Source organism: Haliotis cracherodii, unplaced genomic scaffold, assembly GCF_022045235.1.
Source record: "Haliotis cracherodii isolate W230 unplaced genomic scaffold, xgHalCrac1.p SCAF_25, whole genome shotgun sequence".
Classification (NCBI taxonomy): domain Eukaryota; kingdom Metazoa; phylum Mollusca; class Gastropoda; order Lepetellida; family Haliotidae; genus Haliotis; species Haliotis cracherodii.
Genome location: NW_027266281.1, coordinates 6,508,098 through 6,529,987, shown reverse-complemented (window position 1 = coordinate 6,529,987; position 21,890 = coordinate 6,508,098). Strand labels below are relative to the sequence as shown.

General features: G+C 43.2%; 1 protein-coding gene across 1 annotated transcript in view; it reads right to left on the bottom strand.

Annotated features, from left to right (window-relative positions):
• LOC139472770 (scoloptoxin SSD14-like) overlaps positions 1-18,618 on the bottom strand; it is a 30,328-nt gene extending 11,710 nt beyond the window's left edge. Inside the window, exons 1-5 of the mRNA XM_071255237.1 lie at positions 18,438-18,618; positions 6,631-6,807; positions 3,038-3,160; positions 1,345-1,442; positions 321-513 (exon numbers count right to left, since the gene is read on the bottom strand). Of these exons, the coding sequence (XP_071111338.1) occupies positions 321-513; positions 1,345-1,442; positions 3,038-3,160; positions 6,631-6,807; positions 18,438-18,532 (686 nt within the window). The 5' untranslated portion in view covers positions 18,533-18,618. The remainder of the gene's footprint in view (positions 1-320; positions 514-1,344; positions 1,443-3,037; positions 3,161-6,630; positions 6,808-18,437) is intronic.
• Positions 18,619-21,890: the final 3,272 nt, after the last annotated feature.

The following is a 21,890-nucleotide window of genomic DNA, read 5'->3' as shown; positions in this document are numbered from 1 at the left end:
ACTGTCAATCTGACACAACATGGATGTGCCCTGTCAATCTGACACAACATGGATGTGCCCTGTCAATCTGACACAACAAGGATGTGCCCTGTCAATCTGACACAACATGGATGTGCCCTGTCAATCTGACACAACATGGATGTGCCCACAAAAATCTAACCGAACACAAATGGCACTTCAGGAGTGAAGTTTTTGCATCTGGTGCAAAAATGAAACATAAAATTAAGAACATATGAGCTTTTGAGAAAATTTTAGGGGAGGGAAATAAACACATATGTACAATACCTGGTGTCCTTAACAAGGCCTCGACATGCACTCACCGGAGATTTCTGTTGTTCAGTATGTTATTCTTGTCATCTTGCAGTGCTTTGGCCAGTGAGGTTGGGACGGGGAACCCATCTCTGGTCATCTTTATGACTGGCTGGAACAGCGTCTCCCACGGAAGGTTACCAAACTCCTGGTGGGCCAGCCAATACCCGCTGATCTCCCCTGGGATCCCCACGGACAGACCACCTGGTGGCAACAGAAAACAGTTGTAAACAATGTGGGCCACACAGTACTCCCTGTTCTACCCTGGGATCCCCAACGACAGACCACCTGGTGTCAGCCAGTACCCACTGATTTCCCCTGGGATCCCCACGGACAGACCACCTGGTGGCAACAGAAAACAGTTGTAAACAATGTGGGTCACACAGTACTCCCTGATTTCCCCTGGGATCCCCACGGACAGACCACCTGGTGTCAGCCAGTACCGGCTGATTTCCCCTGGGATCCCCACGGACAGACCACCTGGTGGCAACAGAAAACAGTTGTAAACAATGTGGGCCACACAGTACTCCCTGTTCTACCCTGGGATCCCCAACGACAGACCACCTGGTGTCAGCCAGTACCCACTGATTTCCCCTGGGATCCCCACGGACAGACCACCTGGTGGCAACAGAAAACAGTTGTAAACAATGTGGGTCACACAGTACTCCCTGATTTCCCCTGGGATCCCCACGGACAGACCACCTGGTGTCAGCCAGTACCGGCTGATTTCCCCTGGGATCCCCACGGACAGACCACCTGGTGGCAACAGAAAACAGTTGTAAACAATGTGGGCCACACAGTACTCCCTGTTCTACCCTGGGATCCCCACAGACAGACCACCTGGTGTCAACAGAAAACAGTTGTAAACATCCTCGTGGTTTTCCATTTTCAAAACTCAGAGAATTGTTTTATCCTGTACATCTCCCCTGGGATCACCACAGACCTGGTGTCAACAGAAAACAGTAAACAATGTATACCACGGTCACAGATGAATCCCTTGTGTGATATGTTTATGACAACAATAGCAACAGGTACCTTTCTCTGACAGACTGGCATTCTTCACAAACATGTCCTGAGTGGCTGCTGCCGGGGCTGTCTCCCTGGCATCGATGATGGTCGACGTCTGCGTGGATCTGAAACACATGTAGCGGCCATATAATTTCCGAGTCCCATGATGGGATTCGGTCCACGGACCTTCTGATCCGAGGTCGGACACCTTGTCCACATGACCAAAGAGGTTAACCCCGTCAGCAAGCTGACAAGGTAAGGATGTCATCCCCGTCAACAGAAGGCACGTCCTGGGCTGCATAGTAGGGTACTGAGGCTTATTTTCCTCAAATCTAATATGAACGTACTCAGCCCCACGTTGGGCCATAAAATGTCCGAGTCCCATGATGGGATTCGAACCAGGGATTTTCTGATCCGAGGTCGGTTGCCTTGTCCACTTGACCAAAGAGGTTAACCTCGTCAGCAAGCTGACAGGGTAAGGATGTCATCTGTGGTCACGTTACATCGTGCAAGCTAACCTCAGCAGCTGTTTTCTATCAATTTTGAATTTGTTTGAATTTTTTTACCATGTCATACTAAAACATGTCGGTAATCTAATAACGTCAAACCATGCATCTTGCCACAAATAACTCCTAATCCCCAACCCTGCTGCACATTGGTCTGTGCGAATTTGATTCATGGCGACAATCGTAATGGTTATATTGTAGGCTACAAAAAGACACCACTATTGTTGTCAGGGGAGATAACACAACCATCAGGCGAGACAACCAACACAACTACGGTTGTAAGGGGAGATAACTAACACTACTGCTGTAAGGGGAGATAACTAACACTACTGCTGTAAGGGGAAATAACTAACACTACTGCTGTAAGGGGAGATAACTAACACTTACCTGCTGTATACAGTAAGGGGAGATAATAACCTGATGTGTACAGTCAGGAGGGATATTACCTGTTATACAGTCAGGGTAGATGATTATCTGTTGTACACAGTCAAGGGAGATAATTACCTGTTGTACACAGTCAAGGGAGATAATTACCTGTTGTACACAGTCAGGGGAGACAATTACTTGTTGTACACAGTCAGGGGAGGTAATTACCTGTTGTATACAGTCAGGGGAGATAATTACATGTTGTACACAGTCAGGGGATATAATTACATGTTCTTCACAGTCAGGGAAGATAATTACCTGTTGTACTCAGTCAGGGGAGATAATTACATGCTCTTCACAGTTAGGAGACATAATTACCTGTTGTACAGTCAGGGGAGATAATTACCTGTTGTATACAGTCAGGGGAGATAATTACAAGTTGTACACAGTCAGGGGATATAATTACATGTTCTTCACAGTCAGGGAAGATAATTACATGTTGTACACAGCCAGGGGAGATAATTACATGTTCTTCACAGTCAGGAGTCATAATTACCTGTTGTACACAGTCAGTGGAGATAATTACCTGTTGTACACAGTCAGGGGAGATAATTACCTGTTGTACACAGTCAGGTGAGATAATTACCTGTTGTACAGTCAGGGGAGATAATTACCTGTTGTATAGTCAGGGGAGATAATTACCTGTTATACAGTCAGGGGAGATAATTACCTGTTGTATACAGTCAGGGGAGATAATTACCTGTTGTACAGTCAGGGGAGATAATTACCTGTTGTATACAGTCAGGGGAGATAATTACCTGTTGTATACAGTCAGGGGAGATAATTACCTGTTGTACACAGTCATGAAGAAACCACCTCCAATGCCCATGCTCTGTGGATCAGCCACAGACATGCACAGCAACGTCGCTATCGCAGCATCTATTGCATTCCCATTGTCTTTAATAATGTCTCTGCAACAGAAGACAGACATACCTGCAGTGTCTGAAACTCAGCAGTTTAGACTGAGAGCCTGAAGGGCCCGCACATTTCAAGAACTGTAGGCCCAGTGGAAAAACTGTAGGCCCAGTGGAAAAACTGTAGGCCCAAACATTTTAGCTGAAGCAAAGAGACATTCTTGTGGAGATATTTGGCAATTTTAAGATTTCATAATCGAGCTAAATACCAACATTTCCTTTTTTATTTAAAGTAATCAGAAAATGATAATAACAGAAATCTAAGTACAATCTATTATCACATAATTCCCGATAATAGCATTTTTTTCGCTCATAGACCGCCTCCGTGGTCCAGTGGTAGAGTGTCCGCCCGGATTCAATTCCCGGCCGCGCCATACCAAAAGACATTTAAATATGGTACTTGTTGTTACCCTGTCTGGTGCTAGACATTAAGGGGCTAAAAGAAGGACTGGTCGGCTTGGAGTCAGAATACTGTATCTGAGTGGGTTATTCATGTTAAACTATGGCATGTTATCTCAGTGGGCTAGCACTATAAATCGGCATCAGTCCGGACAAGCACAAGCGCTCACGCACGCACGCACACATGCATGCACATCACTATATAAGTGCAATAATCTTGGACGCAATGTTAAACCCCATTTCACCTCACCTGACCTGAGGTGTACGAATACATGACAATACATGGCGACCCTCGTCGCCGTGGACACAGCAATTGCCACAATCGGGTCTCTATAATGTCCACTCAGTGACATGAGAAATTACTGGGAATCAAAATACAGCAAAGGATACCATCCTTGTGTGTGATATATTTCAGATTTAGACAAAAGTCTTTGGTGAAATTGTGTTGTTTTGAACGTTTTAAGCAGGAAATCATGACCTTCGTTTAGAATATTGAACTTCGTGCTAGAATACGACCTCGTGTCCAAGCCTAAAAATTGAGGCAAAAAATGATGCGATGCCATCCGACTTATACTAAAAGATCACACGAAAAGATGGAAAGAGTAACTTAGATGTAATGCTGTATGCTGGACACCGAAAGACTGTGGTCACTCCACATATACCTCTCGAAGGATATATATATATATATATATATTCACATGTTTTTCACAAGGATCGTTTTGGGGAACCTTAGATCAAATTCCAAGGTTAGTATTTTCTTACATTAAATTGTACGAGGGGTGTTCATTCAAGATTTCCCCTGACCCACTTCCGATGGACCTAGTGGAATGAAACTTGGCATAGGTATTAGTCTTTCTCCACCAAGAGTAACACACTTCTCCCATCGTTTTATGGAGACCTCGCTTGTAAAAGCCCTCATTTTGCGTCTCAAACCAGGACTTGACTTCAGAAATCAGTGTTTCATCATCTGTGAAACGTTTTCCCTTCAAAAATGACTTCATGGTTGGAAAGAGGTGGAAGTCAGATGTTGCGAGGGCAGGAGAGTAAGGAGGATGTGGAAGGATTTCATAGCCACAGGACCGCGCTTCTGTCTGGGCAATATTAGATTGGTGTACTGGAGCATTGTCTTGCAGGAGACGGACACCCTTGGTCAGCATGCCACGCCTCTTAAGGTTGACAGCGTCCCGCAATTTCCGCAGCAGTGAAGCATAATAAGCTCCTGTAATTGTGGTACCCTTTGCAAGAAATCCATCATCACTACTCTGTGCTGTCCCAAAACACCGTGGGTATCATGCACCCATTTCTCGCGAAATCGAAAATGCACGAACTGTCCCGAACTGTAGTGGGTATAAAACTGTGGCCAATTCTTGGACCTACCACTCCTTGGTCAACAATGCCACCCCTAACTCAAATTCAGAGAAACCAGGCTATCGGACGTTTGGAAGCTGGAGAGTCTGTCCAAGATGTTGCCCGCCCGTTGCCTGTCCCCTCCTGCATCGATACAATGCTACACAGACCACAGATGACCTTCCTCAGAGCGGTCGTCCTAGGGTCACCACACCTCAACAAGATCGACAGATTACCCGTCAACACCAGCGACATCCGTTCCTAACTGCAAGTGAAAGTGCTCGACAGACCATAGGAACACATAATCAACACATTAGCCAGGACACTGTGATCCGATGTCTCCGTTCCAACAACCTCAGATGTCGCCGACCAGCACGTCGTCCTGTTCTTCAACCACGACATCGACAAGCACGACTTCAGTGGGCACAGGGTCATCGCAATTGGCATCATCGTGAGTGGAGGCTTGTCATCTTCTCTGATGAAAGTCGCTTTTGTGTCTCCCATGCAGACGGAAGAGTCAGAATTTGGCGGCGGCAAGGTGATCGTTTCGCTGACAGAAACGTTGTGGAAAGGGATCCATGGGACCTAGCGTCATGATATGGTCAGGGATTGGACTTAATGCGAGACTTGGACCCATGTGCTTTCTGAATGTTGGTCAAGGTCGGGGAACACGACAGGATGAGTTTCAAAGGCGTCTGCACTATGTCCGCCCAGTCCCTACAGCTGCCGATGAACTACACACAGCTGCTCTGGATGTGTGCAGGAGGATCCCTAGTGCCTTCACAAATCGTCTGATCCACTCAATGTGCAGGAGATGTGCGGCAGTGATCAATGCTAATGGTGGTCACACCAGGTATTGACTGACATTTTGGGGACTGACCCGAAACGTGGGCCCATTTATCGATATGCCACGATACGGAACGCAAATCTCAAGTACAGCGTTTCCTCGCTAATGTGCCTTTCAATAAACCGCTAACTTGGTTATAGCGCGCGGTAACGCATGGCTCCCCAAAACGTACTTACATTTTTAATAAGTCAGGTTTTACACTGACAGATGTCAGATCTCAACAAAAAAATTATCAGCTGATCACCGCAAGCACATGACACCAGATATTGTTTTCATTAAGTTAGGTGAAATCGTGTGTGAAGAGATAAAGCAACCATGGTCAGTCGCGGGGAAGACCCTACGGTAAAAATATCCTGCAATAGCAATCACCAGTACCGAAATGCTACGCTTGTGGTTTTTATCATTTTAAATACATATAGAGCAAAAGCTGCAACTAAAGTAACACAGTATTGGAATATATTATTCCTGATAAAACAATAATTTCAGATACAATTTCTTCGACCATTGCATACAAATTCTTTGAAGTTGTATAACTGGTGAAGTACATTAATTATTTTCTGGGGTTTGAACCTTTGAATTGTTTTGAAGGAAAGTTAGAGAAAGTTCCACTTTGAAGCTTAACAACTTCAGTTGTCTTGTTATTAAAAAATAATGTTGATTTTTCCAAAATCATGTAAGGTTCAATCTTGACATGCTTTAAGTCTTGTTTTTGAATCATTGCGAATCAGAGATACGTATCGTATCGTGACCAGAATATCGTTGCAGCCCTAATGTTCACACCGCATCACACATAGCCATGTACACACTACATCACTCACAGCCATGTACACACTTGGTTACTATGGATAGACACCTGGTTGCTATGGCTACACACCTGCCTATATCGGAACAGATTCCCACATCGGAGGCGACGGCTGCGTGGGGGTACTTGCCGAGCTTGGAGCCGCTACCCCGAGTGTCGCGAGAGGGAAGCGTCGTGATGAAGTACAGACCCACGATGAGGACAGCAAGGACAAAGATGCCAATGACCAGGGCAACGCAAAACCTTGCTCTGAAACAGGCAGTTTCCATGGTTACACATTCCAGATAACCATCATAATGTTACATTTTCATGGACTTCACCATTCAACTAAGGCAACATAGAATCTCAAATCTTATATAGGAAGTTTCAATGGTAACGTTGGGTGTTCCGACAACAACCAACTACAATGGTAACGTTGGATGTTCCGACAACAACCAGCTACAATGGTAACGTTGGATGTTCTCACAACAACCAGCTACAATGGTAACGTTGGATGTTCTCACAACAACCAGCTACAATGGTAACGTTGGGTGTTCAGATAACAACCAGCTACAATGGTAACGCTGGGTGTTCCGACAACAACCAACTACAATGGTAACGTTGGGTGTTCCGACAACAATACTACATACCTCGAAGACACAGGAGATGGGGGGGTACATACCTCCAAGACACAGGAAATGGGTGGACATACCTCCAAGACACAGGAGATGGGGGGGGACATACCTCCATGACTCAGGAAATGGGTGGACATACCTCCAAGACACAGGTGACGGGGTTGGAGATATCAGAGGATCTGTCGAATTCAGTTTCCTTGCCCAAACCATGTCTGTTCTCGTAAACTATACTAATGGATGTCTTGTGTCCAATTCTATCCCAGTCTCCGCAGATGAGATGTCCTCAGTCCGTCCCTATCCCAGTCTCCACAGATGAGATGTCCTCAGTCTGTCCCTATCCCAGTCTCCACAGATGAGATGTCCTCAGTCTGTCCCTATCCCAGTCTCCACAGATGAGACGTCCTCAGTCCGTCCCTATCCCAGTCTCCACAGATGAGACGTCCTCAGTCCGTCCCCATCCCAGTCTCCACAGATGAGATGTCCTCAGTCCGTCTCTATCCCAGTCTCCGCACATGAGACGTCCTCAGTCCGTCCCTATCCCAGTCTCCACAGATGAGACGTCCTCAGTCAGTCTCTATCCCAGTCTCCACAGATGAGATGTCCTCAGTTCGTCCCTATCCCAGTCTTCACAGATGAGATGTCCTCAGTCCGTCTCTATCCCAGTCTTCACAGATGAGATGTCCTCAGTCCGTCCCTATCCCAGTCTCAACAGATGAGACGTCCTCAGTTCGTCCCTATCCCAGTCTCCACAGATGAGACGTCCTCAGTCCGTCTCTATCCCAGTCTCCACAGATAAGACGTCCTCAGTCCGTCTCTATCCCAGTCTCCACATATGAGATGTCCTCAGTTCGTCCCTATCCCAGTCTCCACAGTTCACTGATAGGTTGTGGCGTGTGTTTCACACAGCCTGCCTTTTTATGAATATGCTTCGATTATCCCGTCTGTTTGAGGTTACAATACATTATGTATGACTGGATCACACAGCTATATGATTCCTGTTTGCCAGTCTACCATGCATGGCCATCTGTGTCAAGTATTGAACTGGGGAAGCAGCATGGCCATCTGTGTCAAGTACTGAGGTGAGGTAGCCAGCGTCCTGTGAACTGGGGAAGCAGCATGGTCTCTGTGGGACAGCATGCTGTCTGTGTGTAGCATGCACTGTGTGTGGCACATGGCGACTGTCACACCAGGGATTGATTTAGGATTCCCAACTATGTGCCCTTGGCAAACAAACTGGGATGAAATTGAGATATTGTTCAAATATCATGGAACTGTACTGGGTGAACAATACCTTCCAAATGACGTGCTGGTTTTCTTGGGGAATTAGTCAGCAAAGAGCCAGAGTCACAGGAGACTAATCACAATTTTATTTACAAGAACAATTAACAATTTACAATTTATGCTTAGATAATAACTGAGGGTGCCACAGAGAGTCGGTACACACTCTGGGCTGTGGGAGAGAGGTCTGCTTGGTAAGAGAGTCAAACCCCTTCTCTGCTAGAACTTGGCTACAGTATGTATTTAATGAAAGTTTGAACAATAGAAAGGAATGTGATTGGTTGATACACGATTGGTTGTGTCCTATGCTAAATGGATGGCTAGACAGAGGGGAATACTAAATCCTGTTAATCCTGTTGGACTGGCACTAATCTTGTTGACATATTTACTGGATGCTTGAAAGAGATTAGGGTGTCACTATAGATGAGCTTGTGTGGGGCTAATCCTTAATGCCCTATAGACGAGCTTGTATGGGGCTAATCCTTAATGCACTATAGACGAGCTTGTATGGGGCTAATCCTTAATGAGTCTTAATTGAAGTAATGTTATTCTAATATACCCCGGTAGGTGATGACAGATATACTTAAATAAATATCCTTTGTCTGGGAGATGGGATCTTGATACCTTAGGCTAGCAACCATCTAAAAAGCTATAACTGAAACTACTGATATTTTATATATGCATTTTACCTGATGATAATTATTACTTGCTAAACTATAATTATATGAAATGGTGTATAAATATTACACCATGATAACTCATAAAAGCACTTGATGTAGATCTAATTATCATAAGATAACTTAGTATAAATGTTAACCATGATACAAACATCGATTATTTTAACATTCTTAATTTCGTAAATTCTGAGGAATTGGGAAATTTTCAATTTAAATTGGGAATTCATTCGCAACAGACTCGGGGCTGACTATTGTCTAAGCAGGTAATATGAGACAGGTGAGTAATGTGAGACAGGTGAGTTGAGACAGAAGAGTGAGGTGAGATAGGTGAGTTGAGACAGAAGAGTGAGATGAGACAGATGAGTTGAGACAGAAGAGTGAGGTGAGATAGGTGAGGTGAGACAGTAGAGTGAGTTGAGACAGAAGAGTGAGGTGAGACAGATGAGTTGAGACTAAAGAGTGAGGTGAGACAGTAGAGTGAGTTGAGACAGAAGAGTGAGGTGAGACAGATGAGTTGAGACTAAAGAGTGAGGTGAGACAGTAGAGTGAGTTGAGACAGAAGAGTGAGGTGAGACAGATGAGTTGAGACAGAAGAGTGAGGTGAGGCAGGTGAGACAACTGACGTAAGAGACAAGGTGAGTGAGGTGAGCGTGGTGAGTAAGGTTAGACAGATGGACAGGTGTGTAAGGTTAGACAGATGGACAGGTGTGTAAGGTGAGACAGATGGACAGGTGAGTAAGGTGAGACAGATGGACAGGTGAGTAAGGTGAGACAGATGGACAGGTGAGTAAGGTGAGACAGATGGACAAGTGAGTAAGGTGAGACAGATGGACAGGTGTGTAAGGTAAGACAGATGGACAGGTTAGTGAGGTTAGACAGATGGACAGGTGAGTAAGGTGAGACAGATGGACAGGTGTGTAAGGTGAGACAGATGGACAGGTGAGTGAGGTTAGACAGATGGACAGGTGAGTAAGGTGAGACAGATGGACAGGTGAGTAAGGTTAGACAGATGGACAGGTGAGTGAGGTTAGACAGATGGACAGGTGAGTGAGGTTAGACAGATGGACAGGTGAGTGAGGTTAGACAGATGGACAGGTGAGTGAGGTTAGACAGATGGACAGGTGAGTGAGGTTAGACAGATGGACAGGTGAGTAAGGTGAGACAGATGGACAGGTGTGTAAGGTTAGACAGATGGACAGGTGAGTAAGGTGAGACAGATGGACAGGTGAGTGAGGTTAGACAGATGGACAGGTGAGTAAGGTGAGACAGATGGACAGGTGTGTAAGGTAAGACAGATGGACAGGTGTGTAAGGTAAGACAGATGGACAGGTGAGTGAGCTTAGACAGATGGACAGGTGAGTAAGGTGAGACAGATGGACAGGTGAGTAAGGTGAGACAGATGGACAGGTGTGTAAGGTAAGACAGATGGACAGGTGAGTGAGGTTAGACAGATGGACAGGTGAGTAAGGTGAGACAGATGGACAGGTGAGTAAGGTGAGACAGATGGACAGGTGAGTAAGGTGAGACAGATGGACAGGTGACTAAGGTGACACAGATGGACAGGTGAGTAAGGTTAGACAGATGGACAGGTGAGTAAGGTAAGACAGATGGACAGGTGAGTAAGGTGAGACAGATGGACAGGTGAGTAAGGTGAGACAGATGGACAGGTGAGTAAGGTGAGACAGATGGACAGGTGAGTGAGGTTAGACAGATGGACAGGTGAGTAAGGTGAGACAGATGGACAGGTGAGTGAGGTGAGGCAGGTGAGTAAGATGAGTAAGGTTAGACAGATGGACAGGTGAGTAAGGTGAGACAGATGGACAGGTGAGTAAGGTGAGACAGATGGACAGGTGAGTAAGGTGAGACAGATGGACAGGTGAGTAAGGTGAAACAGATGGACAGGTGAGTAAGGTGAGACAGATGGACAGGTGAGTAAGGTGAGACAGATGGACAGGTGAGTGAGGTTAGACAGATGGACAGGTGTGTAAGGTAAGACAGATGGACAGGTGAGTAAGGTGAGACAGATGGACAGGTGAGTAAGGTGAGACAGATGGACAGGTGAGTAAGGTGAGACAGATGGACAGGTGAGTGAGGTGAGACAGGTGAGTAAGATGAGTAAGGTTAGACAGATGGACAGATGAGTAAGGTGAGACAGATGGACAGGTGAGTAAGGTGAGACAGATGGACAGGTGAGTAAGGTGAGACAGATGGACAGGTGAGTAAGGTGAGACAGATGGACAGGTGAGTAAGGTGAGACAGATGGACAGGTGAGTAAGGTGAGACAGATGGACAGGTGTGTAAGGTGAGACAGATGGACAGGTGAGTAAGGTGAGACAGATGGACAGGTGAGTGAGGTGAGACAGGTGAGTAAGATGAGTAAGGTTAGACAGATGGACAGGTGAGTAAGGTGAGACAGATGGACAGGTGAGTAAGGTGAGACAGATGGACAGGTGAGTAAGGTGAGACAGATGGACAGGTGAGTGAGGTGAGACAGGTGAGTAAGATGAGTAAGGTTAGACAGATGGACAGGTGAGTAAGGTGAGACAGATGGACAGGTGAGTAAGGTGAGACAGATGGACAGGTGAGTAAGGTGAGACAGATGGACAGGTGAGTAAGGTGAGACAGATGGACAGGTGAGTAAGGTGAGACAGATGGACAGGTGAGTAAGGTGAGACAGATGGACAGGTGAGTAAGGTTAGACAGATGGACAGGTGAGTGAGGTGAGACAGGTGAGTAAGATGAGTAAGGTTAGACAGATGGACAGGTGAGTAAGGTGAGACAGATGGACAGGTGAGTGAGGTGAGACAGGTGAGTAAGATGAGTAAGGTTAGACAGATGGACAGGTGAGTAAGGTGAGACAGGTGAGTGAGGTGAGACAGGTGAGTAAGATGAGTAAGGTTAGACAGATGGACAGGTGAGTAAGGTGAGACAGATGGACAGGTGAGTAAGGTGAGACAGATGGACAGGTGAGTAAGGTGAGACAGATGGACAGGTGAGTAAGGTGAGACAGATGGACAGGTGAGTAAGGTGAGACAGATGGACAGGTGAGTAAGGTTAGACAGATGGACAGGTGAGTGAGGTGAGACAGGTGAGTAAGATGAGTAAGGTTAGACAGATGGACAGGTGAGTAAGGTGAGACAGATGGACAGGTGAGTGAGGTGAGACAGGTGAGTAAGATGAGTAAGGTTAGACAGATGGACAGGTGAGTAAGGTGAGACAGGTGAGTGAGGTGAGACAGGTGAGTAAGATGAGTAAGGTTAGACAGATGGACAGGTGAGTAAGGTGAGACAGATGGACAGGTGAGTAAGGTGAGACAGATGGACAGGTGAGTAAGGTGAGACAGATGGACAGGTGAGTAAGGTGAGACAGATGGACAGGTGAGTAAGGTGAGACAGATGGACAGGTGAGTGAGGTGAGACAGGTGAGTAAGATGAGTAAGGTTAGACAGATGGACAGGTGAGTAAGGTGAGACAGATGGACAGGTGAGTAAGGTGAGACAGATGGACAGGTGAGTAAGGTTAGACAGATGGACAGGTGAGTGAGGTGAAACAGGTGAGTAAGATGAGTAAGGTTAGACAGATGGACAGGTGAGTAAGGTGAGACAGATGGACAGGTGAGTAAGGTGAGACAGATGGACAGGTGAGTAAGGTGAGACAGATGGACAGGTGAGTAAGGTGAGACAGATGGACAGGTGAGTAAGGTGAGACAGGTGAGTAAGATGAGTAAGGTTAGACAGATGGACAGGTGAGTAAGGTGAGACAGATGGACAGGTGAGTAAGGTGAGACAGATGGACAGGTGAGTAAGGTGAGACAGATGGACAGGTGAGTAAGGTGAGACAGATGGACAGGTGAGTAAGGTGAGACAGATGGACAGGTGAGTAAGGTGAGACAGATGGACAGGTGAGTAAGGTGAGACAGATCGACAGGTGAGTAAGGTGAGACAGATGGACAGGTGAGTAAGGTGAGACAGATGGACAGGTGAGTAAGGTTAGACAGATGGACAGGTGAGTAAGGTGAGACAGATGGACAGGTGAGTGAGGTGAGACAGGTGAACGTGGTGAGACATGTGAGTGAGGTAAGATAGGTGAGTGAGGTGAGACCGGTGAGTGATGTGAGACAGGTGAGTGATGTGAGACAGGTGAGACATGAGTAATGTGAGGCAGGTGAGTAATGTGAGGCAGGTGAGTAATGTGAGGCAGGTGAGACATGAGTAATGTGAGGAACGAGTAATGTGAGGCAGGTGAGACAGGTGAGTAATGTGAGACAGGTGAGTAATGTGAGGCAGGTGAGACAGGTGAGTGATGTGAGACACGAGTAATGTGAGGCAGGTGAGACAGGTGAGTGATGTGAGACACGAGTAATGTGAGGCAGGTGAGTAATGTGAGACAGGTGAGTAATGTGAGGCAGGTGAGACATGAGTAATGTGAGGCAGGTGAGACATGAGTAATGTGAGGCAGGTGAGTAATGTGAGGCAGGTGAGAAAGGTGAGTAATGTGAGGCAGGTGAGAAAGGTGAGTAACGTGAGACACGAGTAATGTGAGGCAGGTGAGACACGAGTAATGTGAGGCAGGTGAGACACAAGTAATATGAGGCAGGTGAGACAGGTGAGTTATGTGATAAACCGTAAGCCAGCATTTGAAAATACGTATGAGATCTACCTGTGAGCCCAGGTGTCAAGTAACCATTATAATCTAAAACCTGTGATACGGAGACAGCTGGTGCCATTAACACAGACATCAACACAGCTGCTGGTATGGAATTAGATGACAAAGCCACATACTGATGGAGACCAAAAGTAGATGATACAGAGCCAGCTGGTGCCATGGAATAACACCATCAGGCTATGCACTGATGCAGCAGTTGTAACACAATGTGATGACATCATAATTGATATTCACCAGAGACACAGATAACATTTTGAGGCATTGAGTTTTTAGTCCAGGATTTCTATTTTAATTTGGTTATTACAATGGGTAACCAATATTTTTCACTCATCTATTCATCACCCTATTGGGTACCGTATTTGACGTAATAAGCGCCCCGCTCTAATAAGCGCCACGGCGATATTTGCTAATATATTGGCCAATGAACAATCCTAATTAGCACCCCTTCCGATTGATCGATGTACACAAGACTTATTTATTCACGTATAATACGCACTCATGTGTTATATGCACACTTAATTATGGGCAATTAAATTATGGAAAAATATATCTGTCGTATATAAACATTTCAGGCTGTCAGCATAAACCACGAAATTTATCTTTTAACTCTTTCCACTAAAATAATATTCTTATAAGAGCCCCCTATTTCTAATTGGGCGCTTATTGTGTCGAATACGGTATTTCCCAAAAAGAGTAAACATTTTAAGATTTAGAAAAATGAAATTATGTTTCAGATGTACATAACCATGATAACTGTTCTGAATATATAGGCTTGACTTGGAATGGAAATTAGCTCACAATTGTGTTTCGGTAATTAGTTCCTTTGTACGCATGTTGAAAAGCTTCATTGGGTATTTACCCGTGCTGTTTGTATAATGTGAGGTTTTCATTTAACGCATACATTTCTGTACGCAAGTTAATTGAAAGTAGTTGGGTTTTGAATGGTTTTTGGGGGTATTTTACACAAATACAGCCTATCTGTAGCTCTGTATACGGAGTCTGCAGCCAACAAAATTAACATACCATTATTGTGTTGTTGGATGTTTTTAACAGTCAGGGTGGCCTCTTTGGGATGTGGATTTTCAATTCCTAATGAAGGACCTGTTTTTTCGAGTGCGTGGGCAAAGTCACTGAGGCACGTGTAAAAGGACTTTGAATATCCTGTATATTGGTGTCACGTCACCGTTAGCGCTTGGTTGTTTCCCGGCCTTCATTACCACCAGGAGGCTCGTTTAGCTGTCCGCGGCCTGTGCGGTTAGCGGGTGAACAATCAGGAATGTTTGAAAATTATTACGTGAATTTTACGAGTTTAGTGGTTTATCTATTCAACATAGCACACAATGAATGGTCAAACGATTAAATACGACATTCAGTAGATGTTGAGAGTTCACATAATGTGTGTGGGCATTTCCTATATCAATTAACCATATTTTCTTGAGTATAGTGCGCACCAATGTATCTACCGGTGATTCGGTCAAGACACACCCAATGATATAACTTTACAGGATTTTAATGCAAGGATCGGCAAAAATTGTATCTGAAACTATTTTTTTATCAGGAATAATATATCCCAATATCTTGTTAATTTAGTTGCAGCTTTTACTAAAAATGATTTAAATGATAATAACCCTAAGCGAAGCAGCTGATCGCTATTGCCGGTTAATAATTTTTCACATTCAACCAGTCTGACCAGTCACCGTCAGGGCTCTAGCGCACATGATCGCGAGAACTACGTGTTGACATAGAATCGTCAAACTATAACAAATATGACTTTTAACGAGTCAAAGTATGGCATTTATGATATATGTATCCATTCTCTGTCAATTAATGTTTGTTTCAAGGCGTCAATAGCGGTAATCTGACCGTGGTTGCTGTTAATAAAGGTGAGTTGCGCGATCTTCCGATCGCTTCACACGCGATTTCACCGAAAATAATTAAAACAATATTAAAAGGAATTTTGAATAAAATTAATGAAATAAGTTACATACATAAGTCCAGATATTCAGAAAAACAAACACTTTTTATAGCCAGACAGTGATTAATTTGCGTACTTCAGTATGGATCTGTTGACATGGTATTTCCGGTGTTACGTGCTCACGGTAATATCTTTCCATGGGGAAAAAAATCATCAAAACTCATTATTTCGTGTATAATGCTCACCCTCTTCTACACAGCTGTGTTTTTTGGACAAAAATTGCGCACTATACTCAAGAAAATACGGTAGCAGCTGAATAGTTATTTCATCCACGCCATGGAACAGTTAAGGCATATCTTTTTGATCGTTTATTTGAGGATGTTAGAAATAAAAGTCAACCGAAGAAATCCGTACGCCTGTTGTCTTGTTTCTTTGCTTTATGAAATATTTAGTCCCACCAAATATACATGTTCATTCTGAAATCATGTTCAGATGTCATCAGCAGCTCCATTTATTAGTGAGCACTAACAATAATAATTATGGGATACATCAGCATCACAAAGAGCACCATGTGTTTCAGGCGGGTGTTTGAAGCAAGTTCAATTACGCCTGTTATGGCAACAATATGTTGCATAAGCTATAATTTACACTATAGCAATTGCAAGAATAATAACATCAAGTATAAATATAAATGGGGAAGAAAACGTGATCTTATTCAATGACTAGACAAATGGTTTACGTACTTGTCCGTTATCGACAGGTCGGAATTAGCTTTATGCAAATATTTTTACCCGGCCATAAATTCCATTGGTTAACTTGGTTTTTCAAATTCTGAAAACACGTGGACAATATGTCTTCTACACACAATGTTGCCAGTGATATTCACTGTGCGCGCGTGTTTACATGTATGTTTCATCGTTTCTACCGTTATTTATTGGAATTAAAAAATGCACTGCGGTTAACGACAATAATTGACTCCCGGGCTTCATTACGGCGAGGTGACTTGTTTCTTTGTTGTTTAACACCGCACAGCTGGGTGACTGCGGACTGTAAATAATCAAGTCTGAACCAGACAATCCAGTGAATTCACGAGCATACGATGACATGCATCAACCTATGCAGCGAGCTTGACCACCCGATCCCGTCAGTATTGGTTGCTGAAGACCAATTCTAACAATGCTAACACGGATCTTCACGAGGCTGGTGTACGGTTGGTGGAAAATTAAATTGATATTGATAATAGTGTGTACTTCTGTTGTTGTCATTTAAATGTTACGATAACGATGTTACACAGGTATTGAATGTTTAAGGCGTGAATCAGTCATGTCACACATCTTGCGTGTCTCTTTCTCAGTTGTATTGTAGCAAGGTGTTCTGTTTTTCAAAATTTCTTCATGAGAGTCACTTTTGTTCTTCATTTTTCGATAAACATTTCTCTCTTCTAATGAAAGCGAGGAAAAGCAAAATAAGATAAGGGAGTTGGCAATGATTGGTCCTCGGAGATAACTGCTCGCTAGCCAGTACCTTCTATTTATCAAACATTTTTTTTCTAGAAATTCACCAACTATTTGGATTGAAAATGTATTTCTCAAAAGTTGTGAGCCTGTAATTGGTTGGTTTTCTGAAAATTCATTGTTGATAGGGTTAGACAACAAATATAATAAAACAGATAGAAGCATATTTCAGATAAATGAAAAAAAATACTTTTATCTTTCGAATAATTTGACAAATGTGGAGATATGTTATGCTTTGCAGTCGTCTTAACTTTAAGATGAAAGATAGTTTCAAAGATGTTATGATCGCTGGCATCGAGAGTTACGTCCCCTGAACGAACATTTTCACATACATCCCTAACAACATACATTATGATCGCAGAGCCGTGAAATGACATTAATGAAAAGTAATAACGACGGTCGACTGTTTGATATGTGATATGTTCTGCTTTGCGGTCTTATCAACTTTAAGATGAAAGATAGTTTCGAAGATGTCATTTTTTCCACTTTCCATTTGTTTCTGGTCAACACAACTCCTGTTCTTTAAGTTTGGCCTAAGTAGGGCTGGCTATTGATTAAGATTATAGACATATAACAGGTAACTAAATATCAATGCATTATCAATAAATATCGGAGAAGGACGTTTAAGCAAATAAGCATGAAAGTCCGGAAACAAATCAACAGATTTCATACAAATGGTGAGCAGTGACACACTTAAGAATAGACTACTTTTTGGACATTAGAAATATGAAAAAAACGGTTGCTTTCATTCTTCGACACTTGACAGTACTGACAATAACATGTCCGTATCGGTAAGCCTAAACTTATATTTCATCACAATAGTTTATGTAAGTTAATAGGCCTATTATCGATGACAATATTTCATATCGATAATCGTTAATATTTCTTTCCATAATTCCGATTATCGATCTTCTTAGGGGTGCTGGCTAAAACGGCACCTCAGCAAAACGTCACCAATTTCTCTGGAGAAAACGGCACCGCATTTGGCAAAAACGGCTACTATGTGTCGGGCGAAAACGGCACCTCTATTTTTAAGAACGATAACAACGATTTTTGTAAAAATATATATGGTTTATTTACTTGAGCCTTAATCTCAAGTCTCAGTCGATCTGACACGGAAACTATCGAAACTCAAAACACCATCACAGTTACGCGAGACCCCACAAAGCGGCCACACAGCGAGCACCTGCATGCTACACTAGGTTGGTCTTGCTTACCTCAGTTTCCGCCTGTGACGGTCGCGGTCCCATGTCGACAGTGCATAGTCATCGTCAATCAGTGGTTCCTTTTCGGCTGCCGAAGTGCGTGACATCGTGCAGGTCAGATATATCGGACCGTCTGTCGTCGGACTTATCGCAAAAGGATAAAAGTGATTCGTCACTCTCGTGCAAATGTTGTTGTCATATGATCGCTGGCATCGAGAGTTACGTCCCCTGATTGAACTTTTTTCACATGCATCCCTAACAACATACGTTATGATCACAGAACAGGGAAATGACATTAATGAAAAATAAATAACGACGGTCAACTGTTCATTCAATGTATACACCAACATATTAAGAATCATTATATTATTATTTTTCTTCAAAACAAGCGACACAAGACAATATGTTTATCTATATATATATACAACAGCTGTTGCGTGATAATGACATGCACTGAGTAACCTCCGAGACGGCGGTAAGAAATTAGACTGGTTCCCGTTCGTTACGGAAAGCGGAACAAGTGCAGCGACAACAAGCGGAGGATCCGGGAACCAGTCTAGCAAGAAATATACTGTGTAGCTAGAAACTGTTGTTCGGAATATGGTTTGTTATTGAAGTCGCGCGTAAAGCCCCATTCACATGGACAAAATTTACTCATGTAAGCAAATTTACTCATGGAGTATATTTACTCATGTAAGCAAAAGTATATTTACATTGCGTTCACGTGAACTTTATGCAAGGCAGAAGTAAACATCATTTTATAAATAAATTGTGGACTTTTATCATTTGAGGCCATGTCGCTGTCGAAGATAGTCAACCAGAGGCGAAAGAGAGACTTTCCATACTTTCTTAGTATAGGATTAGTCTTAGGATTATGCCAGAAAAGAGAACTGTGGAAGAGAGAACGTTCTCAACACTGGTGGAACAATGTCGTCAAACGATCATTTGATGATAAACTGTGGATGATCACTTTCGCATGACACGCGAAACATTTTATGTTCTTTGCAAGAAACTACAGCCGTATTTTCCTGCACATTCGGAATTCTTTACTGATTATCAGTATCTTGGATTTAATATGCTTACGTAAGCAAATAGAGAATCTGTTCACATGACCAGAAATATTCCAGGAACATTTATACTTATGAGTAAATATACTTTTACTAGACCTCATCAGGTGTAGCAAATATACTTTTACTCATGTCTCTTTACTCCTGGTCCCCCTTGCACAAAGCGATCTTAGCACTAAGACTATCGTAAGCCTATGTTAAAGTATGGGAGTTACGATCATCTTAGCGCTAAGATCGCTTTGTGCAAGTGGGTCCAGGAGTATATTTACTCACGTAAGCAAATGCGTTCACATGCCACCATAAGTTAATTTACTTATGTAAGTATATATACTCACGTAAGTAAAAGTGTCCATGTGAATGGGGCTTTAGTCGAGTAAATTATTGTCGCCATAAAACAACTACATTCACGAATTTAATTATAAAACACAACACGTAGAATATGACAACCATATGTATACACTACAGTAAAGTACCGTTATCACAACTCAAAGGGGCCACTAAGTGTAGTTCGTTATAACCGTAGTTCATTATAAGCATATATACAGCATATACACTCTTCAAAAAAGAAACGCAAAGGTAGATTTTTAGTAAATTTATTGTACCTAATAATGTCGATATATTTAATCTAATATCGTAGATACAAATATGAAATTTTGGAGCTCGATTGTCACATGGTGTTGTACAAAGGCAATGAAAACTGTTCATTGTCATGAAACATAAGGCCACAAGATGGCGCTGAACTCAGTATCTCGTGTGACCGCCCCGAGCAGAAATCACGGCTCTGCATCTCCTCGATTGGCATGAGTGTACGAATTCTGTCCTGCGGAATTCTGCGCCATTCTGCTCGTAACAGGTTGGCCAGTTACGGGAGTGTCTTCGACGTGTTCTGACGTTGACATACACGTCGATCAAGTTCATCCCAGAGGTGTCCCATTGGATGCATGATGCATGTCATCGTATCCCAATAGCGTGACTCGATGCTCATGATGTCAATCACTGGATTGTCTGATTCAGACCCGGTTATTAACAGACCGCTGTGATATAGCTGGATTATTGCTGAGTTTCGGTGTTAAACAACAATTTGCGATTCGCCTTACAACAGTGTTACTTTCAGCCGCTTATTTAAGTGCAAAAATCGCTGGCTGAGGTCGCTTCGTTCTCAAACCAAAATGGCGGCTGAGTTAGACAGCGGAAAAAGAAATTCTTGACTGGATCAACTAGGAAATTTGCAAAGGCAGCTAACATCCCACCATCCTCAGTCTGGGCCACATCTACAAAGTAGTCATAAATGCATCGGCTAGTCATCGAGCCTCTTATGTTGCGTTCTTCACTGGGGCAAGGCAACCAAGCGGTGGTTGCGCCGCCATTTTGGAAGAGTGCGCAAGCGCTTCGAGTTGTTGGAGACCCCCGGGTCATTCGTGAACAACTCGTGTTATTCCGGGACAGGTTACGGAAAGGGGCGAGTGGTGACGAAAGATCCCCGGGTGAGCCCTTAATTTGCTTACTGTAAGCGATTCGTGATTGCAACGCGAGCCATAAGTAAAGGTGCCTTGTCGGTGAAAGGAAATTGTTGTGCTGTGACGTCATAAAGAGGGACGTTTGACGACAGCTTACTTCCGTAAGAAGATTCCAAGTGTACGGACTGTAAAAGAAAATCATAATTTTCTGTCGTTAGTTCATAATGTAATACAAACATATTATTTCTAAACATTTCAACATTCTTGTTTACCTTAAATTAATCAGACATTATTTAAGAAAAACTTTATTTTTTACATAAACAGTTAAAAGATTTGCGGACAATGAGTTCAAGTGATTGATGCTGTGTATCTCCGTAATAAATATGAATTTAAGATTGTGAATTGTATATTTGTGTTCGTAAGAAACTATAGTTTAAAAATATATACAGAAGTCAAAATATGATATATTCTTTTCACCAATAAGGTTCCTTTTCGCCCGATGGGTCACATATTAAAACTAACAGTTCTTAATAACATTATTTTGCATAGACGAACGATGTTACATCTTAAACTTGGATTGACGGAGCGGTTATTTCTGGTTGAAATGCGACCCGGATTTGTTTCAAATATTTTGTTTTTCAAATGACAAAGCTTGAAGGAATATTTAACTCTTCATTCGTACTTTGAATATATATATATATATCAATACACGGTGACGTTTTTAATGTATCATTTCTAAAACGAAACAGTGGAACAGTAACTGTTATTACACGTCGATTGTAATATGACTGCAGGGGTTATCTCCCTTTGCCAGACAGCCGGTTGTTAAACAGTGGATAGGGGGTATGATGTAAAAAAACACCCACAGCTGGAATGGGACAGTCCTAACTGAAAGAAGAGCATGCCGGGAAATGATGCGGACCTTCGACGTTTGTGCGCGT